This window comes from Sorex fumeus, unplaced genomic scaffold (genome assembly GCF_029834395.1).
Source record: "Sorex fumeus unplaced genomic scaffold, SorFum_2.1 ptg000063l, whole genome shotgun sequence".
In the NCBI taxonomy this organism is placed as follows: domain Eukaryota; kingdom Metazoa; phylum Chordata; class Mammalia; order Eulipotyphla; family Soricidae; genus Sorex; species Sorex fumeus.
In genome coordinates this window covers 49772760-49799334 of record NW_026606120.1, presented here as the reverse complement: position 1 = coordinate 49799334, position 26575 = coordinate 49772760, and the positions used below count along the sequence as shown (strand labels likewise).

Here is a 26575-nt window from a genome sequence, read left to right as displayed (position 1 = left end):
CTGCATAACTCAAGACAGCTTTCCCATACAGACATGCAATGTGGTTCAAATAAAATATATTTTTGTATAAATATCTCCACTGGGAAAGCCCAAGGGGTCCTCCAGAGCTGACTGGGTTCGTGTTTTTAAATATAGGAATATAAATATAGGGACAAAGGGTAGAGCGAGAGGGGCGGGGCGGGGGGGGGGGGAAGGGAGCGAGCGGTGGTGACAGCACCCCCTAATGGCCACATGAAGCGATGTAATCAGAAGACACTTCCTCTGTAGCCACTTGCCCAGGCAGTCTTGCAGTTTATCTCTGAGGCATCCAGGGGGGTCCCAGTTTCTGTTCTCCAGGGCAGGATGGACATAAGAAAGACGCGGTGCTCCATCGTTCCAGGCTGCTACTTGGTAGCAGGTCAAGTAAAGTGTTTGGGGAAATAGGATCTGAGACTTCAACTACACTCTCCCTCCACCACCCTGGTGCAGAGATGGCAGAGAATCGCACTGGAAAGGTGGGTATATCAGTGCCCGCACTTTCAACTTCTTGTGCTGGTGACTGGAGCTCTGGGGTTGCTGGGCTGCTCTATGGCCTCGTCCTTCCTCTGCCCACGGGGAAGCACAGCACCAAAGATATCCTCATGGTAACGCTCCTGGCTCTGCAAGGCAAAACACATCCCACTAAGTGGGCCCACTGGCCTGTCCCCTGTGAGGTTCATCTGGCTGAATCACCGGGGTCCCATAGTCATGCAGGAGGAGCCCCCCCACTGACCAGCTTGGCTGTTGCTGGGGTCTGGCTCAGATCATGTGCTCTGCTGGGCGCCTAAATCTTGCCCCATACTTCCGACAGACAAGTGCCTGCAGCAGCCTCCGGGGTAAAGAGGCAAATGTTGGGGAGATGCCACCCAGTCCTGAGGGGGTCATGGCATTGGATGGCAGAGAAGCCATGGAGCAGAGCTGTGTCCTCGCCTTTGTTCCACTCGACCTTGTCACTTTTATACTGGAAGTCACTAACCAACTGCTCAGAAATAAGTCCTGGTGGCGATCAGTCCTGGTGGGGCTCAGGGGACCCTCAGGAGTGCCCAGGATTCAAACCCAGGTCAGCTGTGTGCAAGGCAAACACTATAACCCCCGTACAATTTCCCCAGCCCAACCTGTGATTTCTGTGATGTCATATTGCTCTAACGCATGGATCTCAGCTAGGGTGTCACCTGGGACCTTGCTGTCCCACTGATGTACGTGTGCATCGGGTCCCACCCCGCGGCCCCCATGTGCTACTCCCCTCACCCAGCCCCCACTCTTTCCTTGAACACCGCAGGCCTCTGCCTCACCATCAGTATCTTCCAAGCTTTCTCAGTGATACCAGCCTTGACCACCCTGATGAAAATGCCCCCTTAATTCTCCATCCTGTTCCCTGCTTCATCCCCTACCTCCAGCTTTCATCTGTCCTTGCCTGTTTAGTGACTGCTGAGCCCCTGTCACTAGGGGGCGCAGTAACTGCTCAGTGGCATGAATGGAGCCCAGCAGTGCTGCATCCTTGGGGTCCACCAGGGCTCAGAAACCCCCGAAGCACGCCAACCCCAGACCCCCATGCTCGACCTCAGACCCACATTCTCATTACTGTGAACAGCATGTGGGGGCCTCCCTCTCTGTAAAACGGGGAGGGGGGGAAGATGTCCCCCCCCCACCTTCTATAAAGTCTCCAGAACAACTCTGTGAAGCTCTTCAGAGGGCCAGTGAGAGGCGGGTCTGTGTCACTGCTGCTGGGCTGATGGCATGATACGAGAGTGCCAGTCAGAGGGAGGAGGTGGCCTTCCTGCCCTGCTGCCCGCAGCCATGCCCTCTTAGTTGGCTGTTTTCTCTGTGCTGAGAGTCGAACTCAGGGTCTCACACAGGCAAGACCAGTGCTCTACTGCTGACCCCTCCCTGGGCCCTGCCTGCCCTCTCTGGGTCGGTGGGCTGCACAGGGGTGTTCTGAAAGCAGGGTGCTCAGGGGACTCTGCTTGGTGACGCAGCTGAGCGGCACAAAGGCTGGGTCTCCTTCAGCTGCCCCTTCCATGGGGATGGGGCACACAGCTGGGGCACGAATACCTCCCCTTTGGGACCCAAGGCTGCTGTAAGCCTGACTCTACCTCCCACCCCCTCCGGGCTCCCCACTCTGTGCCTCGCACCTGCATCTCAGAGCCCACAGCAGCTGCCATACCTTGAGTTGGAAGAAATAATCCTCCACCTGCTCCTCACTCAGGCCCAGGGCGCCGGCCACCAGCTGCCTCAAGGTGAGGCCCACGTCGCGGGCCATGCGCACATCCCCGCAGACGTAGATGTGTCCTCGCTCCTCAAGTAGCACGCGGAGCACCTCACCTGCCAGCCGCTGTCGCAGGACGTCCTGCACATAGACCTGAAACCGGGAGAGCATGGGCACAGCCCCTGTAGCCGGCTCGGGTCTACGGGGACAGTGAGGGGCTGGGAGCACACACTCCCTGCCTGGGCACTCCTGGAGGAGAGGCGGGTGCCAGCTGCACCCAGGGGCTTCACCAAGCATCAAGGAGGGGTTCGACCGACCACTCCCCGGGGGGCGTGAGGCCCTCCTCCTCCATGGGGAAATGGAACCCTCGCAGGCCAGCAGCTGTGGGTACCCCCAGAGTCCCTTCCTCTGGGACTGTGGCTTCTGCGCCACGTGAGACCCCAAGTTCTGAGAGGAACGCTAAGGGATAGGTTCACACAGAATGAACCCAGATCAGGTCCCAATCCCCCTGGCTCCTAGTGTGTGGGGGGTGTAGTGTCCCCTGGGGTCAGGTTCCTTGGTGGGCAGCAGCTGTCCCCAGTCATTTTGAGCATAAGCCGGCCTAGACCACCTCTTCCCTGGCATTCATGAACCCCAGGGCCGCTGGGGATTAACTCAGCATGTGATCCCCCATTTGCTTCTCCTGGAAAAGAAGAAGGAAGAAGCATGACCTCAAGGCTTCTGCCTTCATCTTAGAGCTGAGTCAGCTTCTAACATGCCACCCGCTTTTGGCCGCGTTTACCTTGGGCTGGCCAGGCAGGCGTGAGTAGGCTGTGTGCACCTCATGCAGCACCCCCTTTCGGACCATCTCCAGCATCTCCTCTCGATAGAGGTGGTCCTGGTCTGGGTGGCGGCATCCAAACACCAGGGTCAGGCGACCACCCTGGAGCCCTGCCAGAAAACCCAGAGGGCTGCAGTGAGCAGAGTGGCCACCACGGGGGCGGGCCATGGGGCCAGGCTGGATGAGCTGCTGGTTCAATTATCTACTCTCTCCCTCCCCCACCTCTCTCTCTCTCTCCAGCCCCCACCTCTCTCTCTCCCTCCCCACACCTCTCTCTCTCCCTCCCCCCACCCTCTTCTCTCTCTCTCATTTTTGGGTCACACCAGGCAGTGCTCTGGGGTTACTCCTGGCCCTGCACTCAGGAATCACTACTGGCAATGCTCAGGGGACCATATGGGATGCCAGGGACCGAACCTGGGTCAGCTGCATGCAAGGTAAACACTGTACCTGCTGTACTATCGCTCTGGCCCCTCAATTCTCATTTTAAGCCCCAGAACTGTCCCCATTTTCATGGCTAAGAGGAAGCCTCGGATATTCAGATGAATTCAGCACGGTTGCATACAGAAGTGGGATTCTAGCCAGCGCACTGGAGGTCAAAAGCGAGGCTTTGCTTTTTCTTTCTTTACAGTTTTTGGATCACAGAGGCAGAGCAGTAGTACAGCAGGTAGGACTCTCACCTTGCACCTGGCTAACCTGGGTCTGATCCTGGGCATCCCATATGGTCTCATAAGCAATGCTAAGTGTGGCCCCCAAAACAAAAGTAAATAAATAATAAATCTGGGGCTACACCCAACAGTGCCTGGGAATCATTCCCAGCAGCGCTGAGAGATCACTGGTGGCTGGGAATAGAATCTGAGGGTCTTGCATGTGAAGCCTGCGCATTAGGCCTCAGCTATTTCCCAGCCATCGGAGTGAGGCTCTTCTCTGCACCGTGGCCGCCTGGAAAATGCCCTGTTGACAGGAGGACAGTGATGCTGACCCTGTGGGCCTACACAGGCTGAGGCCCTGATGGGGACCAGGGAAGGCCTATGGGTAGGGCTACTCTCCTGGCAGATCATGCTGGCCACATGGCCCCTCTCTTCCCCCAGGACACCTCTCCCCCTACTCAGAACCCTGGGAACTCCCCTCACCTTTGTGTTCAGCTTCATAGAGCCGCTGTTGCCAGAAACTGCGAAAGGGGGCGATGCCCGTGCCAGGCCCGACAAGGATGCAAGGTTGAGAGGGGTCCTGGGGTAGCTGGAAGTTGTTGGCACTGACCGGGACAGAATGATGGAGCCATGAGGCCAGGGTGGGGTCACATGGTGTTAGGGTGTCAAGACATCTAATTTCCTGCGGGCCACACCACCCTTGCCCTGGAAAAGGGCCAGGCCTCCTGGTTCCCAGGCCCCTCCCGCTCACTGCTGTCTGCTCTCTCTGTGGGTAGGTGGGTGGGCCCGTAATAGCCAGGGGGAGAGAGGTCAGTGCAACTCTAAGCCACTGGTCAGAAACAGCAACCTCCAGATCCCTCTCTTTCACCAACAACTCCCCAGGGTCAGAGGGCCTTCCAGGGGGCAAGTCGAGGGGGGTTACCTTTGCAGAAAGCAGGGCACTGGGTCTCCAGCCTTCAGGCTGCTGAGCCACGTACTGCAGACGCCATGATGCAGGGGACCCTGGCCGGCTGCAAGGACGACAGCGCCTGAGCAACAGCGCCCCCTGGTGGCACCTTGAGTGGTGCCTCCATTGCCTTTTAGAAGGGGCTGTTTCTCTTCCAGTCCATTAATTTTCGTTTTGCTTTTTGGGTCACATCCTGAGGGCTTTTGGCCTTACTCCTGCCTCTGCACTTAGAGATCACTCCTAGCAGGACCTGGGAGACTATATGTGGTGCCTGGGTTGGTGCCTGCAAAGCAAGCGCCTGGTCCCCTGAACTTGCTCTCCAGCCCTGGTCCTGAGATCAACTGCCTAGACCCAGAGCTGTGTCAAGGATGTGCAAATAAGGCCCTTCTCTGGTCTGAAATAGAATGTCAGGGAGAAAGGGACCCGGACCCAGCCACTGAGCTGCCGACAGCCCCTGGGAAACAGCTTGCATGCCTGTCTCTGACCAGGGGCCTGTTCAAGCATTTCCAGGAGTGGCCCTCAGAGTGGACCTGTAGGGACAACCTCTGCGGGCAGAGACCCAGGAGTCACAGCACTCCTGAGCACTCTGTCTGCTCCCATTCCTCACTGTCTCCCCCCACAGCCCTCCTTGGTTTGTGGAACCCCGGCTTTCTCTGGAACACAGTCCCTCCCCACCAGTCCCTCCATTTGAACTGAGAAGTGTGGTCAGTTCGGTTTTGCTCTCCTATGTCTGTGAGAATCTTCTCGTCGAGACAGAGAGAGAGAGGTCAGGCCGGGGCTTGATCCTCCACAGCTACACTTGAGGCATGCACCACGGGCCACTGGGAGAGAAGCTCAGGAGGCAGGACTGGCCCTGCTGAGATGTGAGGGGAGGAACTGTCTCCACTGGAGTCACCCCAAACTAGGGCTGAACTAGGAGGATGCCTCAAAGCCTCTCAGCTTCTCTGAGATCAAACTCTGCCCAGCCCACTTCATTCAAATATCCTGGAATCAAGAGGGACGCAGAACTTAAATAGGGGGAGATAGCCCAAATGGGCTAGAGTGTGTGCTTTGCAAAGGACCGTGCAATGATCCCTAGGACCACGTGGTCCCCCGAGCACTGCAGAGTCTCACCATACCAGGAGGAGCCCCCAAATCCCACTGCAAGCTTATGTGCAGCCCTCAAACAACATAAAAGAACTTCAGCAGGGAGGCCAAGACTCAGGGTGGGATAGGGGTTCAGGGCCAGAGGTCTTGCCTTACATGCACCAGGCTCCAAACAGGAAACACTGCTGGGTGCCAGATGACCGGGTGCCATGCCCAGCACCACACAGGCGACCCCAATCCTTGAACAATATTCCTCGCGGGCATGCGCTGCCCCGCAGAACGACGAGTCTGATCGGGTTCCTCACTTACTAACACTGAGCATGACCTCTGCACCCACTTCCTCCCCCAGGGGCATCTCCAGCCTCCCCATAAAGCAGCGACCCAGGTGTGCTCAGCGCCCTGCTCACACCCGAGTCACATGTTTCCACCCCGGGGGAGCCCGCCTGGCGCCGCCTCACCTTGGGTGCGGTACGTGAGAACGGCCACGGTCAGGTGGAGCTCACAGGGCACGTGCGCGGCTGCAGAGCTGATGGAGTAGTAGCGGGCTTTCAGCAGCGGGAGCTGCGAGAGCACAAAGGTGGCGGACACCCGCACGGACGGGAACGCCCCCAGTACCTCCAGGAACGTGGGGCTGTGGGCGAGCTTCCACTTGCTGTACTCTGAGGGCTGAAAGTCGGGGAGGGTGTGAGGGGCGCACAGGATGTGGCGATCCACTCCCCCTTCCCAGCCGCTCTGCGCCCGGACAGGCGCGCAGCCCCGGCCGCTGTCCAGGGTGCTGACACTGAGCAAACTGGGCAGGAAGCCATCTGATGACTCACTCATGCGCTTAAACCTTCAACATTCACCTCTCCTGAACAGAAATCAGATCTTAATTGCAATCCACTTAAGCGCAAGGCCCAGGGATCACAGAATCCCGAGTTCAGATCTGGTCCGGACATCCTAATTCACAGGGATTTGCGTCAAAATACTTAGTTGTTGGTGCTAAGCCAGGACATTAGGAAGAGCCCTGGGCCCTGCCCTGCAAGCAGGAAGCAGAACCAAGGCCCTACTTTTACATTAAGTGGACAAGCTAAGATTTATGAATCCGATGATCTGGAGAAGTACAGCATGCTCTCATACACCCGCCTGGTCATACCTTATCTTGGCAGTCCAAGGCAGCAGTTTCCCCTTCTCTTACACATCCTTAACCTGGATTGACCTTCAAGTATCAGTATGAGCCTTCTCTTTGCCCTATGTGTAACCGACCACAAGAATGTGGGGACATGATCTGTAGAGCCTATGTGTCTAGCTCCATATCTTCCTCTGATGTTTTAATCATTATAACATAGCTTTCATATGTGCTTGCTTTGACAGCACATATCCTAAATTGCAACATAGCTTTGACAACGTAGCTTTGACAAGACAATGTATACCCTGATGTTCTTTTGATGAATGCTCATCCTATAACTGTTTGTACTCTCGTTAGTGATTCTTTCTCTGTGATGAAGTCATTAGGATGTAACTGATAAAAAAAATAGAATAAAAGGAGGCCTCTGACAGTCGCTCTTTGCCTCGAGCCAGATGGATGCCTTGGCCCTCCGTGCTCTCTACATTCCTCTTGCGTGTCTTGACTCTGCACCTCTGATCGAAAGAATACTCACACAACACTTAATGTTCTTGTGAATGGAGGCCAATGTTGCATACCTAACAGGGATACTGTTACTCTGAAAAGAGAAAATTTGTGGGGCTGCAGAGATAGTACAGCAGGTAAGGCATTTGCCTTGCATGCAGTCAACCCAGGCTCAGACCCTGGCATCCCATATGGTCCCTTAAACACACTACTAGCAGTTATTCCTGAATGCAGAACCAGGAGTAACCCCTGAGCAGCGACATGTGTGTCCCAAACACACCACACCACTATCACACACACACACACACATATACACAGAATTTGTGCTGGGGTTTTTTACAGAACAGCCCCTGGTACATAATGGTAGTGGATGAAATCCATGTGGTTAGCAAGGATGATGTCAGGAAAACTACACACAGTAACTTTGGATCCCTTCATTCTCTGAAGTAAACTAATGAATTAGGGGCTGGAAGGATTTCTCAATGTGAGTGCCTGCTTTGCAGGCATAAGACCTGGGTTCAACCCCCAGCTCCACAAAAAAGAAATAGAATCAAGAAATTGATTTTAAAAGACTCATCACAACTAGTTATCTTATTATAAACTAATTATTCTAGACGCCACATGAATATCTCTATGTTCTTCTCCCCACACATCCAATGTCTTATCCTTCCACACTTGTGACATTCTGAGCTTGCTCTTCTGGGGAGCACAGAGATAGCAGGACATGGTGGCCAGGACTTCTAGCTCCAGTTCTGAGGGCTATGCTCAGGTTGCCTCCTGCGTATGCTCCAAAATTCAATTCATTCAAAATGAACACACTCGGGGCCATGGGGTCCGAGGGTGCCTGACTCCACACCCAGGCCTGGGTAAGTCTCACATGGGGAAGTGTGGGTGCATCCCTCCTTAGCCTGCACCCTACTCCTGCCCCAGCCTCCCCGCTAGCCCCCCCACCCCTGTCACCTGGCTCAACTCCTCCAGCTGCTGCCTTTCCTCCTTGGCCGCAGCGAGCAGTGCCAGCTTCTGGAGCAGCTGTTGGCTGGGGGGCGTGGTGATGTCCAGGAAGCAGGTGAGGGCCTGGCTGAGGGAGCAGGGAGGTAGCCGCTGGTCTCTGACCCAGTAGCTTCCTGAATAGGGGCGGAAGGAGTCAGACTGTCAGGAACAAAACTGTGACTGGGCCCCAAAGGCTGAAAAGGCCTCTAGGCCGGAAAGCACTACCCCTTAGCTACAAGGAGAGAAGATTCTGAAGTGCCAGCTGCAAAGGACAGTGGTGTGCAGAGTTCAGAAGTGCAGAGAAGTCTGGTGCCTCCAAAGGGCAGCATGTTGATGTGATCTGGCAAGACCAACCACAGTGGAGTGCAAGCCCCCTCTGGACCAGACCCAGGCTTTCTCAGGGCACCCTCTGATGGACCAGAGATGCCCAACAACTAAACCTCCCAGGATGTTGGTGCCTCAAGCACCCTCCCCACTCTTGCTCTCACTCCGGCCCCACGCTTGTTATGTTTTTGCACATGGCTCTGGGGGTGAATGTGGGGCTCCCACAGATAAAGTTCCAGTCCCTTAAGTCATCTCCCCAGGCCCCCGGTTGCTCATTGAAGGTCGATGACTGGAGGACCCTGGGGAACAGCAGGTCAGTTCTAAGTGAAGGGGCACATCCCCACCTGTCCCCAGAGGCAGAGTGTAGTGCTTCAGCATAACTGGCTCTGACCCAGCTCCCCACTCCCCCCAGCCCCAGCTGGGGGACCCCCCGCCCTTGGTGCCAGGGTCTCCCTTTCTGGGAAATGGCTGAGATGTTGCCCTGACCTTGTGGGGGTTGCCTGAATGGAACAACGTCAGGGATGGGGTGAGGAGCACCAGGACAGTGTTCAGGAAATACCAGGGAAAATGGGCATCCTTTGTTTCATGCATACCCGAGACTTGATGGACCGTGGACAGGCCCCTGCCCCTCACGGGGTTCTCTGGCTCCTTGCACCCCAGTTTCTGGCTCCCTCCTCTCTCCTGAACTGTGTGACAGTGCCACACACTATGTCTTAGACCCCCAATTTCCTCTCCTCAGGGCATACATCAGTGAGGCATGGGTGGTCTGTGGGGAGACCCCATCCATAAGTTTCTTTCCTGTCCCTAGAACTGGCCCAGGGCTGTGCTCCCACAGTCCACTCCTGAGCACAGAAAGAGGTCCTTGGGCCTCCCTGAAACAAGGGCTTAGGGGAGCCACACCCTTCTGGTCATTGGCCTACCCTGCCCCCCCCCCCCCCACATTGTCCAGTGAAGGGAAGATAAATGAGATGCTGGAGGAGGAAGCAAGAAGAAATGACAGGCAAGGAGGTAACACATGTGGGGCTGGGGAGACTCAGGGAGGATTAACCCCTTCTTGGCCTTTTGGATGAATTTGCATGAGCCCGTGGGAAGTGACAGCTCTCCCTTTTTGCCTCCAGTTGGTGCCAGGAGTGGCAGTGAAGGCTGTGTAGGGATCCCCTCCTCAGGCCTCCATATCAGAAGGAAACCCTCACTGGGACTTTCTCTGTCACCCGCCAAGGAAGGCTCTAGCATCTCCACAGGTAGACGAAGCCAGGTGTCTGGTTTAGTGGGTCTGCTCCTGGTTTCAGGATCTACCCTTCAGTGCTCACTATTCCGCACTGTTTGTGCATTTCTTTATTACATTACCCAGCAAATGGGGCACCTGATGCATAGAACATGCACGAGTCTGTCATTGTTCAACTAATGCTCACTGCTGCTATTACCATCATCATCTACATGCTTGTGAAAGTCCTTGTCTTTCTGGATCCTATCCTAGGCAGGGAGCAGTGCCCGGAGAGAAGGCTCAATGGCTGAGCACGTGTCCTGTAGGCAGAAGGCAGCCTGGGGTCTTTCCTTAGCACCAGTGTTCCCTGAGCAGCACCACGAGGGAGCCCTGAGCACAGAAATTGGAGTACCCCCTGGACCCCACTGGGTGTGGCCCCAACACAAATAAATAAGTAAACAAATGTCTGAACAATAAATGAACCAGTCCATCCACAAAACTCAGGGTAGGATGAGCAAAAGAAAGAAGCAGAAGCCCTGACTCTGGGAAGGGTCAAAGAAATTTCTTCCAGGATTGCACTGCTCGTCCCCTCACCCTGTCAGAGCAGTCAGCTGCTCCCGAGTTAGGATCTGGCTGGGGGGTCGGGGTAAGATGCTGGGCTCTCAGAAAAGCTCCTGGGAAGGGCTCACCTTTATCGTCGAGGGTCTCCAGGCTCACAGGTTGGTGGGGATCAGGGCCATCTGCCAGGCGTTCCAAGATGCCCTGGACCAGCTCTGGCTGGTTGCATGGGAAAACCCCGAGGTGGTCTCCAGGCAGGTAGCTTAGGCCAGGGCAGTCCTTGCAGGAAAGTTCCACCAGGAGGACGGAGCGGCTGGCGGGGGAGACAAGGAGCCTCTGGGGGCACCACCAGGCCTCTCTCTCGGGCCCCATGGGGGACCATGACCCAAGAAATAGGCCCTGTAGCCTGGGCCTGGGCCTTTCCTTCCTGACTCCTGAGTGTGGGTCTCTGGCCTGGACACAGGCAGGAGGGTCCGGGGCTCACTGGGCTCTGTGGTTCCTCTGTGGGGAGAGTTGGGCTGAGCGCCGCCCCCCCCCCAGACCCCTAGGTGCTTGACCACAGACTACACAAAAGGAAAGCACCTCCACTCCCCAGACCCAGAGATATGTGGGCGTTAGAACAAGTTTCCCTTGTCTTTGGCACCAACCCTCTTCTTCCTTGAATAAGAAGTAGTTTTCCTGCTGAATGGGGATGCACAGCCCAGAGAAACAAAATCTATAGAAAGTCAGGGAAAGAGCTCAGGAGTAGGGCCCTGAGTTTGCTCTCCAGAGTTGCTCAACTCCCTGATCATTGCCAGCCTGGCCTGGGCAAACTCCACTAGAGCAGCCTCTAAGCACTGGCAGTTGAGTCCTTCCCCTTACAGATAATCTACAGAAAACTATAGGTGATCCCCAATAATCACTCACTTTGGGTGAGGTTTATCACTCCCCACCAAAATTTCTCATGAAGTTCTGGTTTGGGTGGGGGGGTGGGGGAAGGTCATACCTAGCGGGGCTCAAGGGTTGCGTCTAGCTCTGTGCTCAGGTCTAGAATCTCAGGAGAATATGTAGATCTGGGGGCTGCAAAGCCTGCTGGTACAGGGACCCAGTTGGAGCCCCAGCATTGCATGGTCCCTGAGTGTGGGTGGGTACAGTCCTGGAGACCTCTGGCACTGCTGGCTATGGCCCTGGAGGCTCCCAGCACCACATGGCTGGGCCTGAGCATCAAGCCATCCAGTTGAGTTGTCTGAATAGCACCAGGAGTGACCCAGGGTCCCCTGAGCAACACTTGGGCACTCCCACCCCCACCCCAGCACACGCAAAGAATTTGTGTTTCTGCTGCTCCCCTTTGGCTGAGTTCAGTGATGAAGAAGAGGATGAGATTCTGTGCTGGAAGGGGTCCGTGGCCTACTCGGTCCAGACAGAAAGGTGCGGGGATCATCCACCAAGCGGGTCCTGCGGATGTGCTCACTGCTGACACACACCGACACTGGTCTCCTCTCCCTCTGCTCTGGGTCTTCCTGTCCTTCTCTGAAACTGGGCCTGCCTGAAACCTCTGGAAGCCCCTCCCTCTCCCCTACCTGGATTTCGGGCCTTGGAGGGGCTGCAGAGATTTGAGCCTCATGGTCACCACGTTCTTGGCGTGCACGCTGCTCAGGGCTGCGGGGAAAACCGGGGAGGTGGTGAGGGACTCTTCTGCGTGGCTGGAGACAGCGCTACTTGCCGTGACTCCAGGGCTCTGTCGTGGAGTCCCTGCTGTCATGCTGAGGTTTTCTTTCCTCTCCCCCCCCCCCCCCCCCCCCAACCTACCCAAACTGTTTTGTTTTCTTGCAATACAGGGCTCCAAGGAAAGGGGCAGGATGCAGGAAAGGGGCGGAGCCACAGGATGGCCTGCCCCACCTAGATCCCACAATGGGCGGGGCTACAGATTGGCTCCACCCCACCTAGAACCCGCAATGGGACGGGGTCAGACTGTAGCTCTGTGGTGGGGGCTTGGTGTCACCTCATAGGTGGAGAATGCTTGGAGCTCCTATCCCAGCTGTCTCATGGAGATGGCTGGCCTCACCTCCCTCAACTTCCCTTTCTGAGCTGGCTTGCAAGATGAGCGCAGGCTCTCAGAGCAGTGAGCCGAGCTGCTCATGTCCAGGGGATTTGGGCGCCCTCCTCCGCACCCCCCCACCCACAGCGCTTTCTAGACCTGCTCCCCAGACAGGATCATTTTCCAATAGGGTCTTGGATGCAGTAAGAGAGATGCTTGGGGCCCTCTGTTCCAAGGGCCCTAGTGTTTTCGGAGACCACCCCCGGAGGACTCAGAATCCCCTCCTAGACAGGAAGGACAGACAAGCCAGCCCCCTGAGATGTGAAAAGGGGCGGGGGATGTACCTTTGCTGAGGTCCCAAGGCTGTGAGTCCTGCACCAGCCTGTAGCGCTGTGGTTCCCAGTCCACGTTGCAGCTGTAGCGCTTGGGGATCTCAATGTGTTGTTTGCCTCGGACTTGGAAGCTCTCACAGGCCGCCTGGAAGAAAAGGGAGCAGCAGTGTTTATCACCACCACTTCCTTCCTTATAGCGGCATGTCAGAAAAATAGGAAGCACCCCATGTCAATACTGAGCTCTATGTCCATGCCAGAGGTAGCTGGGTGACTCCCAGTGTCCCCAGGGACCAGGGCGTGGTAGCCCTTCTGTTCTAAGTCAAGCCACAACTGTCAAGCCAAATGCTTGGCCTGAACGCAGGCACCTCTAAATCAGCAGGAGAGAGAGCCGCAGGTACTCTGAGATACCAAGATCGGCACGAAGGATTCAGTTGTGTACAGTCCCCAGTCTCTCTGTGCTTGGACCTGGAGACAACACTGAAAGGTCAAGAGATGATCTGTGATGGGCTGGAGCAAGGACAGTGGGTAGGGCATTAGTCTCACATGCACATAATCTAGATTCAATCTCTGGCATCCCATACAGTCCCCTGTGAATGACCAGAAGTGATCCCTGAGAACAGAGTCAAGAGTCAGCTCTGAGTACTGCCAGGTGTGGTCTCAAAGTAAACAAACAGGAAAAGAGAAGAGGTGATCTTCATGAGGGGGATAGATCATAACCCAGAGGCGCCCCTGGGTGGAAGGAATCTGTCACTCCCCCACCAGGGCACAGGCCAAGTCAAGCTTTACCAGGAGGGGAGCAGGAGAGACCTGAGTGCTCAAGCCTGGGAGGCCAGACCTCCCGGGACACTGGGCACCGAGGTCCTGGGCATGCACCCCCGGCCCCAGCCCCAGCCCCAGCCCTGTGCATGCAGTCAGGCAACTCCTCCTGGGAAACGGACCTTGAAGGTTTGCACGGCCCAGCTGCGGAAGGCCTCCTCCTGCCCGCTGAGCTCGTCCCCTTCTCCGGTGGGGCTGAGCTGAGATGCTCCCAGGAGAGACAGCTTCTGGTCAAGGTCATGAGCAAAGGCGCAGAACTGAGGGTACATGCTGGAGCCGAGGCCAAACACGGCGTACCTGTCCAAGGAGGAACACAGATGGGGTGAGCCCACCCATGCAAGCATCAACCAACAGCCTCTGACACCCCCATACTGCCAGGTTCAGGACTGCCAAATACCATCTGCTTGGGGGGCACTGCAGGTCCCTAGTGACAGGCATAGCCTGTCATAGCCTTGGAGGCAGAGTTTGCAGGTTAAAGACAGGTTTGTCAGGGCCTTGAGCATGCAAAGTGAGTCTCTCTCTCTCTCTCTCTCTCTCTCTCTCTCTCTCTCTGTATTTATTCTTGGATTGATGTTGGGAGAGATCAGTGTGCATGATGTATATTGGAACATGATGCCTAAAAATGAAGAAATACAGAATATAGATAATTCATGGGGGTTGTGAATATTAATTGTAAGATAACTAAAGAGGAATTAGGAGAGAAAAAAGAATTTGTGCCTTGTTCACAATTTTCTTGGTCTCTATCTTTTCAGGTTCTATGATTAAATGGTATATACCATGGCAAAATTTCAGACACTTCTGGGAAAGTCTTTACAGCATTTGTATCAGAACTAAAATCTTCAACAGAACAATCTCTCTCATATGTGGGATATAACCATGGGAGAGGAATTACAATTGCCCAAAGGCAGTAGAAACAATTAGTGAACTGGTTTACAATAGGAAGCTTGACACTTACGGGTACAATACAACATTGGTGGACAAAAGTGGTCACTCTGGGGGAGGACTGAGTGCTGAAAGGAGGTATAAAGTGTCTGCCTTAGATGCAGTTTGAGGGGTGTAGGAGAAACCGGGGACACTGATGAAGGGATTGGTGCTTGAACATTGTTATGATAAAAACTCAATCAATGAATAACTTTGTAACTGTGATTCAAAATGGTGATCTAATTTAAAAATGTTTTTCAAGAAAGAAGAAAGATGGTCCAGAGGCTGTCTCCTTCAATGACCCCTGACTCCAGCACCGCTGACCTCTGACCCTGAACTCTGGGCTCAAGAGGGAGAGGGGGGAGTCTTACCTGAACTTGTTGGTCAGCTTTTTCAGCATGAAGAGGGATTTCTTGAATTTCTAGAAAGAGAGAGAACCACTGTTCTCAGGGCCAGTTGAACAAATATTCTGTACCTTGTCCCCCCTTTAATATGGTCCACATTGAACAGAAGGTTCCAGATCTGCAGCATGTCTGTGTGTGGCCACCCAGCTGGGGCTCACAGACAAGATCCACCTCAACAGCTCAGGTGGCCCTGAGCCTTGACAGAGGATGCAGAGCAGCCCAGTTCCCTGGCCCTGATGCCCAGTGGAAGGGGGCCTGCCAGTATTCCAGGGGGTCCCTAACAGGCTGGGAGATACCTCAGAAAACTGACCTGAGTGTTGTGGTGTGGGGGAGGCAAAAGACCCTGATGTTCCCAGAATAACCCTGATGCAGGGTTTTGGTGCAGGATTCTAAGTGGCATGTGACCCAGTAGACAGTGTCAAACCACTTTGGTAAAAAAGGTTTTTTGCGGGGGATCGGGTGAGGACATCAGAACCAGTGTTACTCTGGGCTCACTCCTGGCTCTGAGCTCAGGGATCACTCCTGGTGAGGCTCTGGGAACCATAAAGGGTGCCAGGGATTGAAACAGGGTCGGCCACATAGGAAGGCAAGCACCCTACCTGCTGAACTCTCCTGGCCCCAAGAAAGTATTTTCTTTTCTGAATACTTAAACAATTTGAATATACCTTTGACATTTGACCACTAGGAATTCCCTGATGTTAATCGAGCTTTAACACCTTTCTAGTGCTGGCCTAATCCTTATTTCTTTTTCTTTTTTTCTTTCGCTTGCCACTCTTGGCACCATCTGCCTATCCCTCTTTTTATAAAGCTAACGTAAGAAGTCTAGAGAGATAGTACAGTGGTAAGGTGATGGCCTTGTATTCTGCCAACCCTGGTTTGAATCACCAGCACCACCTTATGGTCTCCTGAATACCTCCAGATGTCACACCTGAACATTCCCAGGTGTGTCCCCTGACCCACACCCTCCAAAGATAGGGCCAGAAAACTGGTTTGAAGGGTTCAAGTGCATGTATTCTGATTTGATCTTGGGTGCTCAAAGTTCTCTGAGCACTACCAAGAGCAACCTCTAAGCAGTGAGCCAGGAGGAGCCCCTAGCCCCAGTACTACTTGGTGTGTCCCTGAAACAAGAACAAACAGAAAATGGGGGTTGGAGTGATAGTTTGCTTTGCACGAAGTTAATCCAGGTTCAATACAGCACCCCTAGGGTCTCCTGAGCACTGTCAGGAGTGATCCTTGAGGGCAGAGCCAGAAGTACGCCTGAGCATGGCACGGTTTTTTTTTTCCAAGGGGGGAAAAAATGAAATAAAACACAACACAGAACAGAAGATAAAAGAAAGTCAAAGATGAAGCTCAAGCTAAAAGCCAATCAGGGGCCAGGGAGAGAGTTCCAAGGAATGGAGCACAGTTCTTGCATGTATGAGGCCCTGACCTCAATACCCTGTACCACATACAGCCAGCCTCACTGCTGCCCCAAAGAACAACCACGGGCAGCCCTGGTAGCTCCTAAGCACAGCATGACCTAAGCACTGAGTTGTTTGGGCCACACAGCCTGGCTGAGCAACACTAGGAATGGCCCCAGGACCCCCATTCACTGCCAGAGAGCCATCTTCCCCAAATACACAAAATAAATCAAAGAATAAATAAAAATCAGCAACTGTTTTTGGCTGTCACAGGTTCACAGTTCTGCTGGCTTCCCACTGGGAAAGTGCCGCATAGTGCTCTGTACTTCATTTTTGTACAGTAAGGTATTTTTTATTCAACAATATTTGCCTATAAAGACACGAGAGAAGAGAAAAGGGGGGGGATGTATTCAAGAGAGAAAATGGGCTTCTCCAGAGTGAAAACATCTGCAAAATACACAGAGATAAACAAGCGAGATACATGTGCAAGGGAGAACACAGTCTTGAAGAGCAAGCTGAGTGTTCTGTATTGTAATGTTGTAAAGTCCTTTAAACATTCATCTGTCCATTGCACAAGGGAAGTTGATGGGCACAGGAGTGTGAGAACCCCAGGGGGCTCAGCAAATGGCCACGGTTAGGACAATCAGAGAGGGGCAGAAGATTCACTGCCCAAGATGCCCCCACCAAGGGCCCTTGGTCTCAGGCCCTACCCCATTCCCTAGGCCCCTGGAGGCCCTGGCACCCACCTGCCCATTGCTGGGGGCGTCTCCGTTCCCGAATGTGCTTGTCAACACCAGCAGCAGTCGCTCCTCCTCCAGCCTGTCCAGCTGGTACTCGTCCATGCAGAGAACCTGCTGACACAGAAAGGGGCAGGAATCAGCCCTCCACAGCCCTGGGCAACCCTGTCCCCACCTGGCTGGGCTAGTGCTGTGCCATCTCTGTACCCCTAGAATGGCCCAGTGGGGCACAGAGGTGGCAGCTGCTTCTCATAATTACCCCTCAGTGGTGCCCAGGGCAACTTGTGGTGCCCAGAGCAACTTGTGGTGCCAGGAATGGAACCTGGGCCTCCCACAGGTCAGGCTGTCAAGTGAACATGTTCCCCTACATTCTCCTGTCCCACATGCCCCACAGCCAGCACATCAGCCCACCCTGAGACTGTCCCTCCTCTGCTACTTTGAATTCTCAGGGTGGATGGAATTTCCACTGACATAGCATTGGCACAAAACTGACAATGCCTTTGGGGTTTCAGAACAAAAATGTCTGGTCTAAAGAGAATGTCAGGGGCCAGAGAGATAACACAGGGGCTAAGGTTCTGATCTTGCATGCAGTCAACCAAGGTTTGACTCCCAGAAACACATGCATGCAAGAGCCAGGAGTAGCCCCTGAGCACCACCAGGTATGGCCCCAAATCCCCTTGCCCCCCATAAATGTCCCCAGCAATCTCAGATGAAATGTGTCCCTGGGCCATTGTGTCCAGGCCAACTTGCTTGAGGAGGGATTGGTGAAGAAGAAAATCCCACAATGAAGGAGGAACTGTCATTCCTTCGGGATTTTGTTGTGGCTCATTCATCCCTTACCCTCTGGGGTCTGCATAAAACTTGGATTCATTGGGAAAAAGTTCCTCTAACTATGTTCCTTGGAGCACTATGTGAAACTTATTAACTGTATGTTTGGGAACCCCTGAACACACTCTGCCCTCCTATCACAAGTTCATAAAGTATAGCAGCCTTTCTCCACGCCAACCAGGGTTAAAGCAAACACATTCATTTCCCCAGAATTCTCTGCACAGGGGGAGACAACAAGGTCAGTGGAGCAGGTCACCTGGGGGTTGAAGGCGCAGCTGAACAAGGCCCCCAGGTCCCGGGCCAGCGTCTCCGATCGCCCCGTCTCTGTTGCAAAGAGGATTGTGACTCTGACCCGAGATGCCATGGACTTACGCATGAGGACAGAGGCGAAGAGCACAGCCCTGTGGGACAAACAGACAGAGAGACAGATATATGGACCCTGTGGGCTCAGTCAGTCTCTTAGAAGGATGGGGATCGGGGGTCAGGGTAGCACCCAAACATGGCAAGTGACAGGAAGAGGTTCTTACAATCAACAGTGACCCAGACCCTCACCGCCACCCACCACCTCTCCTCCAGGAAAGGGGTAAGCACCAAGTCAGTCAAGATGGTGCATTGGCTGGGCTCTCCAAACAGAGGGCGTCAAACCCTCCATAGAGTACCTTTCTCTTTGTTCCCTGGCCCCCAAGCTCTGAGGGGAGCTGAGCAGAGGGAAGGACTGAGGGATGAACACCAGCACTGATCACTGCCACTCACCTAACCAAGATTCGGAAGTGAATCTCTCTTCTACGGGGCCTCCGCTTCCCGTCTGCCCAGATGTGGGTTTTCCAGGCCTCCACCTGCAGGACAGAAGGAAGTGGATGAGGCGCGGGGGAGCCTGGCTAGGCAAGGGCTGGGGGATGTAGGAGAAGCAGGGAACCCTTTGGGTACTGGACAGGTGAGCCAGTGAGTGGTGCTGTTCACCCCACTTATCTGTCCCCCCTCAGAGTGTCAGCCTCAGTGTCCAGCTGCCATGGGGCCAGACAGAGTGGTCAGTCAGCTGACTGCATTCTCATTAGTGACTCCTAGAAGTAAGGGGTCCCAAGTCTCCTTTAATTTTAGTGTCTTACCACAGGAAGACTCCAGAATATAAAGTTTGAACTGAGATACTTTTTACTGGGGAGGGGATTGGGCCACACCCTGCTGTGCTCAGGGATTACTTGTGGATTATTTGTGGCTCTGAGTTCAGGGATCACTTCTGGTGGGACCCACATAGAGTTCCTGGAGTCAAACCTGGGTCATCCATGTGCAAGGTGTAAGCTGCTGTCTCCACACCAAGTCAAAGTCCCTTTATTAATTATTTTTATTATTTTGGTTTTGGAGCCACACCTGGTGATGCTCAGGGGTTACTTTGGCTCTGGATTCAGAAATCACTCTTAGCAGGGGTTGGGCGAACATACAGGATGTCAGGGATCAAACCCAGGTCAGCTGCATGCAAGTTAAGCACCCTATGCACTGTGCTATCTCCCTAGCCAAAGTCTTTTTTTGCCTAGGAGTGAGCTTATGGCTGAGTGTGCTCTGGGCTGGACGCCTGGCTGTGTTTTCACCGGTAGTCACCTTGTATCCATCAAGCTCCTTTCCTAACTCAGAACTTGTGCCTGTCCTGTTAGACATGGGCTCTCGGTGGGTAGTGTCGCCCACCCAGGTGGCATGGCAGGAAGCAGCCCCCACGGCCCACATGTCTGGCACAGGAGGCAGCCTCTTGCTTTTCACCGTTAGCCCCATGACTAATCTTCAGGGGCGCAGTGGCCTGAAGAGCATTGGACCCTGAGGCATGTAAGAAGCATCTGCTTCCTTCTGTCCACTCTGAATGGACAAAAGCGGCTCTGCTCCCTTAAGCCAAGACTGGACGGCCCTAAATGGAGGGCATGTCTCGCAAGCAGCCATGTGGGAGTATGTGTGCATACATGTGTGGCACATATGTGTGCCTGCACATCCCTTCTCACATATGAACCCTGCTCACACATATGCTTGCCCTCCCCACACCTGTGCTCCCAAGACAGAGAAGAGAGAAGGCCCACCTTACCTGGTAGTAGAAGAAAGGGGACAAGACATAGCTTATCATCTCCTGGTGGAACACAGGGGTAATGCTTCCAGAAATTGGGGGAACCAGCCAAATCCAGTCGGCCGGACAGCCCCCACGCGCCCGGTACTCGCTCTGCATGTACTTCATGAAGGACTCTGTGGCTGAGTGGTGGTCCAGGATGGTGACATTTTGCTTCTACAACAGAGGCAGGCAAGAAGGGGTGCTGCAGGTGAGTGGAGAGCAGGAATCCAGAGTGGGTACCATGGCCACAGGCCCCCAGATGAGCCGGGGAAAGGCACAGCCAAATGAGAAGTGGGAGGGCAAGTCCTCCTGCCCACTTCTTGCTGCTGAATTGGAATACCTTATGGGGAACCTGAGAGATGCCCAGAACCACGGCCAGCTCATAGGCCTCCTGCAGCCTCCTCTCAGCTCTGAATGGAAGCTCAGATGGAGCTCAACATCCACCTTGAATTCCCAACAATGGAGCCAAGAGCCAGGAAGTCCAACTCTAGAGCCTTTGGGTCACTTCCTGCTAGAGAGTTCCCGTCTCTCTTACAGTGCCTGCGACTCGCCAAACCAAGGATGCAGAGGCTTCTGGGAAAAGGACTAAGGTGCTGGGGGAGCTGGATGTGGGGAAAACTGATCCACATAGTAGCCCAGACTCCGGACTAGAAGCTGAACCCAGAGCCTTCCCTATCACACGCTTGGCCCAGCCAAACTGGCACTGGGAAAAGCCCCTTAGAACCTCACCAAGTGGATGAATAAGTCTGTGTCCGGGGCATCTACAGCCCTACATACCTTCACACAGGCTATGTGCAGAGGGAGGAGACATGCATCCCAGGTAAGAATGGCACAAGAGTCAGAGAGTGCTGTTCCCCTCAGCATCAGTTAGCTGTGGGGTGGGGGGGGGGAGGAGGCGGCCGCTCCTGTCACTCAGGGGACAAAGGGCACCCAGACCCCAGTCATGTGGATGCGACTTCTACTTCATCCATTCAACACAGCTGTTTGGGGCATCTCCCGAGACCCGACATGTTTCTAGACTCTAAGATAGAGCAAGAGCAGTGAGGGGAAACTGAGAAGAAGGCAGAGTGGCTGGACCAGGAGGCGGTCCTCGGACCTGGAAACTATGGAGCACGGCGATGTTGATCTCAATCACAGCCCGGTCTTTCCAGAGGGAGGTCAGCTTGTGTGTCTCCAGGCCCATCCTTCGGCCCACTTCCTGCAGCGCCAGATACACAGGGGTGAGGCCATCCCTGGATCCCATGCCAGGCCCCCACCTCCAGTCAGCCCCATGTGAGGGTGCCCGTTACCTCCAGGATGTTGTAGCGCTGGACATCACAGAAGTCCCGGACCCCGATCTCTGTGCCCATGTACCATCCGTTGAAAGGACACCCTGGGAACTCAAGGCCACCCACTTCCAGCAACATATTGGCCACTGCAGGCAGGGCATACCACTTCAGTGCCAGCTCCTGGAACCACTCATACCTGGTGGGGAGGCCAAGGACATCACAATCACAGCCTTCGCTTTTACCCTCTTCACAACACTCCGAAGTTCCCCTAAGAGAGCTTCAGGGAAAGGCAGCAAGGAGAAGAGGTGGACAGTGCACACTAGCTCTCATGAGCTCGTTACACATTTATCTCTCACACATGCCAACTTATATCAACAGGCTCTTGGCTGGTAGGGAGAACCCAACATAGAGGTCAGATCTCTTATGGCAGCTACCCCTTTGTGATCTCAGGATGTTACTCTCCTCTCTGAATCTCTGTATTCCCACCCGCAAATCAGAGACAAAAGCAGAGAATTCTGGGGGTGGGGGGGGGGAACGGCATGATTGCCTTGCATGTAGGTTCAACCCTGGCATCCCATATGGTCTTCTGAGAATCATTAGCAATGATTCCTGATTGCAGATCCAGGAGTAACCTCTAAGCATTGCCAGGCGTGACCCCAAAACAAACAAATAACTACCCCCCAAACTAACAAACACAAAAAAGCACCAAAGTCTGGGGATATGGTAAAGATACTAGACTCCTTTATTTTTCCGCCAATATTGAGAATGGAGCACTATCACGCCAGCTACCCAGGAATTGGGGAGGGCGTTGTTGAAGGAAGAAGCAGATCTTGACCCTCAAGGACTTTTCGTTTAGAGTCTAGACTAAATAGGAAAGTAAACAGCAGGTGCTATGTTAGAGTGCGGGGGAAGGGGCTTCCTCTAGGCTGGAGATCAAGAGAGGCTGCTGGAGTGGGGACATGGTGGGGGGAAACAGGGAAAAGAGGGAATGCCTCGACAAGAAGATGTGAAGCTGCACAGTTCTGAGCGAAGGGAACGGCAGGCAGAGAGCAGAGCATATGCAAAGGCACTGAGGTATGGCTGATCCCTGCACACTCAAGCAACAAAAAGACGAGCCCAGCACAGTACCTGCTGCAGAGAGCCTCAGTACACACAGGTAAACTGAAACTGAGAATTGCCAGGAATAGGAGCTAAGCTAGTGGGCTCTAAATGACAATCTTAGTAGTACTCAGGGGTCACCAGGGCTACACCCTGCAGGGCTCGGGAGCCTTAGGGAGTCAGGGAGAGAACTCAGGACCCTGCCATGCCAGTCTTGTGCTCTACCAAGGAGGCCCTATTCCTGCCCACCTGGGGTTCTTTGTCATTTGTAGGCTTCCAACTCCTGCCACACTCAGCAGAGTCAGTGAGGAGGCAGACAAGCTGTGGCCACAGAAAGCTGCCACCTCAGAGCTCTTTACTTTTAAAACTGTTTTAATTGAATCAACATAAGACACAGTTACAAAGCTTTCATGATCAGGTTTCAGTCATACAAAGTTATACCCCTCCCCACACCACCAATGTCCCTAGTTCCTCTCCTGCCACCTCCCCCTCAAACAGACACCCCCACACTCCCACCTGTCTCTATGGCAGGCACTTTTCTTCTTATTCTCTCTCTGCTTTTGGGCATTATGGTTTGCAATACAGGTACTGAGAGGCCGTCATGTTTGGTCTTTTACACACTTTCAGCACACATGTCCCGTCCAGAGTGATCCCTCTAACCATCATTGTCATAGTGTCCCTTCTCCACCCCAAGTGCCCTCTCGCCCAGCCCTTAAGGCAGCCTTCCAACTGTGGACCAGTCCTTGGATGTTAGTCTCATGCTATAATTTTTATATCCCACAAATGAGTGCTATTATTCTGTCTGTCCCTCTCCCTCTGACTTATTTCACTCAGCATGATACTCTCCATGTCCATTCATGTATAAGCAGATTCCATGACTTCATTTCTTCCCTCAGAGCTGTTTATAGGTGCCTCTCCTGCATCGCTGCTCCCTGACTTCGGGGCCCCACCCGTCTGACCTCTGTTCTCTCTCTCTGCCAGCCCACCCTCCGTGCAACTAACCAAGGCCTGAGACGCAAGCGCAAGAGTCCCCGTCCAAGGTGAGAAGCCACCAGCTCTTGGGGCATCAGCGGATGCTGATGCAGCTTTGGGGGGAGCTCTAGGATGTCCTGAGAAAAGAAGAGGTACACACTAGCACGCTGTCCCAGGCAACTTACTTTGGATGCTCCATGGGCACCTCAAGCACCAGGTCAGGCGGGATTTCGAAGAGCTCCGGGTCACGGCCATCGGCTTGCAGGACCAGCGGCACCACATCAAAGCGCCCATACTTGGGCTTCCACCCAAGGTCGATGCACAGCTGGGGTCAAGAGGGGTGGTGAGTGTGCGGACCTGCCCTGTCACCCCACCCCACCACCAGTGTGCGGACCCGGCCTGCCACAAGCGCATGGGCCTCTGGGCCCATGACGAGCGTGCAGACCCCGGGGTCCCACCACAAGCACGCAGACGCCTGGGGCCCACCACGAGTGCACGGACCCCTGGGTCCCACCACAAGTGCACAGACCCTGGCCCCATCACGAGTGCACGGACCCCCAGTCCTGCGCCCCCTCCTTGCCCTCTGCTCGCTACTCTGAACCCCACCTGGGTGAATTCCACGCAGGCGGGGTCCCCGCGGATCGTGCCGTCGGGCATCTGGTAGCCGGCATAGCGGATGAGCTGCGCATTCCACACCCTGAAGTCATGCTTCCCGTCGCTCCGCTGCGGGAACACCGTGATGGCCGACCTTGGCGAAGGCGGGGGGTGGTGGTTACCATCTGGCCAGCCATCCCCGGAGTTTCCTCCCTGCTCTTCCCAAGGTTTCCCCAACCAAACTCCTGCTGTCCCTGGCCTCGGCAAAATGTGTTACTTCCCCCACATGTGCTCTCTCTCTTTCCCCTACAGTTCCTAGGCTTTCTTCAAGCCCACCACAGGGATCGCCTTCTCCAGGAAGCCTCCAACAGCTGCCAGGCAAGGTAAACCCACTCTTCACAGCAGCATAGTAGTTCCCTGTCTGCAACTGCGATTCTTGGATACTCGGCTCTGTGTGACTCAACTCACAGCAACATCTGAGGGAATTATTCCCCACGGCCCTACATCCCTTCTTCCCACCTCCTCACTGAGTATTGCTGAACAAACAGAACTGCACAGAGATGAGAGGAAACTGGTGGGTCCTGTTGGCCCACACTTCTCTGGGAGAGGAGGGTAAGGTGGGCAGGGGGTGGCTGTGGATGTATAAGCACTGACTCTGTCATCTCTAAGAACTAGCTTCTGGAGAACCAACCTCTCATTAGCATCCACTCCCCCCAAAAAAGCAGGGTGTCCTAAGTTTGAGCAGTGCAGAAGTTACTCCTCACTCCTTTCAAATGGCTCCGTGTCAGAAGGAAAGCAAGGAGAGGGCTTCTGAGGACTCCCAAGTCTTCCTCCTTTCACCTCCCCCGACTCTGTCTTGCCTCCAGATGCTTCAGCTAAACCTGCCTTAGCTAAGCCATGCCCACCCGGAACAGCAGTCACCTGATGTTGCCGTTGTTGGTGGCATAACGGATGTGTCTACAGATGTGCTCGAACATTTCCTGAGCAGTAGAACAGCTCCGGGCATCGAAGACCTGCATGGCCCGAGAGGCAATGGTGAGGAACAAGGCCATGGGACAGATCAGAAGCTGAGTGACAGTGGCTGGGAAGCTGGCCGAAAGGCCGAGCACATTCTCTGCACGTGGGAACCCCAGGAACTCTGCACTGCAAGGTCCTGCCAGGTGTGCCCCCAAATACACAGAAGCTAAGTCACAGCAGTGAGGGAACAGTGCCCCCCTCATCCTGTTCCTACCATCCAAAACGTGGCGTGAGAGTGAAGCCCCCTCTCTATGCCAACACACCTTGCCCACCAACCTCCTGCTCTCCTGAGGAGTCCAGACAAACCCTTGTGGGAAATCCAAGCAATTTCCAAATGCCTCAAGCACGTGCTTGCCCTGTTCCATAAACCAGGATGTCCAGAGCCCAGGCTGGGCCCTTCACAACATGAGCACATTTCAGAGAGGCCCTCGCAAGTCATGGGATGAACTAGGTGGGTCTCCCTGTCCCAATGCTCCCCAAAGACCCAACAATAAATTATCCCCTGGGGCCTGGCAGGATAGGATAAAGACAGCATTTCTTAGGAGCCAAGAATCCAAGCATTCAAGTCTTAAAAAGAAAATGGTGTGCCAGAGTGATCTTACGCCGGGTAGGGAGCTTGCCTTGCATGAGGCTGACCAGCTTTCAATCCCCAGTACCCCACAGGGTTCCTTGAGCACCAAAATGAGTGATTCCCGAGTGTAGAGCCAGGAGTTAGCCCTGAGCATCATCCAGTATGGCCAAGAAAACCAAAAAATCCAAACAAGAACAGCAAAAGGAAAATGGCAACACATGGACTGAGGTGTTGGTGTCAAACCCACCAAATCCTAAGAAGCAACAGTGTCTGTTCCAATGGAGGACATGAGCTAATCTTCACATGGCATCCCCAAGTCTAATTTAGTAATCCTTCCTCCAGAGGCTGGAGAGATAGTAAAACAGTAAGGCGTTTGCCCTGAATTCGGTAGACCCAGGTTTGATCCCAGGCATCCTATACAGTCCCCTGAGCACTCCTAGGAGTAATTCCTGAGTCCAGAGCCAGGCATAAACTGCGAGCACTGCCGGGTGTGGCCCAAGAACAAATACAAAATGGAAGAAATCCTTCCCTCTTCTCTGCCTCGCTTTCTCTCTGCTATGAAAACTTCTCATTGGCTATCACCCCTAGAGTCAGTTCACTGCCTTGGAGCAGCCTGGTTCATGACCATTTCCCAAGGGGCTGGGAATGTACTCCCTGAGAGAGCAAACAGGTTGATCTCTAACCCTTCTCATTGGAACTTCTGTTGACAAGACAACCTCTCTAGTTCCTGGGACCTCAACGCAAATCATCACTAGACTGCCTTCAGGCTGGAGCAATAGCACAAGGGGTAGGATGTTTGCCTTGCGGCCGACCTGGGTTCTATTCCCAGCATCCCATATGGTCCACAGAGCACACCCAGGAGTAATTTCTGAGTGAAGAGCCAGGAGTAACCCATGTGCATCACTGGTTGTGACCCAAAAAGCAATAAATAAATAAATAAATAAATAAATAAATAGACTGTCTGCCTTGAAGCTGCTGTTTAGTCTCCCAAATTCTACCCAAGGGAGGAAGGTCAGCTGGGAAGTCCAGGTGCAGGCACAGTGAGCCTCTGTCCTGTGCTCAGGACAGAAATTAGAGCACTGGGGCTCTGACTTCAGACTGGGGAGCCC

The 26575-nt window shown here is 54.0% G+C and overlaps 1 protein-coding gene across 1 annotated transcript in view; it reads right to left on the bottom strand.

Moving 5' to 3' along the window:
* Positions 1–518: 518 nt before the first annotated feature.
* The window catches only part of NOS2 (nitric oxide synthase 2), a 36950-nt gene continuing 10893 nt past the window's right edge, over positions 519–26575 (bottom strand). The window contains exons 6-26 of the mRNA XM_056126511.1: positions 24800–24891; positions 23891–24032; positions 23470–23609; positions 21236–21410; positions 21043–21144; positions 19926–20120; positions 18617–18699; positions 18120–18264; positions 17045–17149; positions 14866–14915; positions 13696–13870; positions 12770–12902; positions 11968–12046; positions 10540–10721; positions 8293–8456; positions 6182–6389; positions 4614–4701; positions 4175–4296; positions 3006–3154; positions 2183–2377; positions 519–638 (exon numbers count right to left, since the gene is read on the bottom strand). Of these exons, the coding sequence (XP_055982486.1) occupies positions 519–638; positions 2183–2377; positions 3006–3154; positions 4175–4296; positions 4614–4701; positions 6182–6389; positions 8293–8456; positions 10540–10721; positions 11968–12046; positions 12770–12902; positions 13696–13870; positions 14866–14915; positions 17045–17149; positions 18120–18264; positions 18617–18699; positions 19926–20120; positions 21043–21144; positions 21236–21410; positions 23470–23609; positions 23891–24032; positions 24800–24891 (2844 nt within the window). The remainder of the gene's footprint in view (positions 639–2182; positions 2378–3005; positions 3155–4174; positions 4297–4613; positions 4702–6181; positions 6390–8292; positions 8457–10539; positions 10722–11967; positions 12047–12769; positions 12903–13695; positions 13871–14865; positions 14916–17044; positions 17150–18119; positions 18265–18616; positions 18700–19925; positions 20121–21042; positions 21145–21235; positions 21411–23469; positions 23610–23890; positions 24033–24799; positions 24892–26575) is intronic.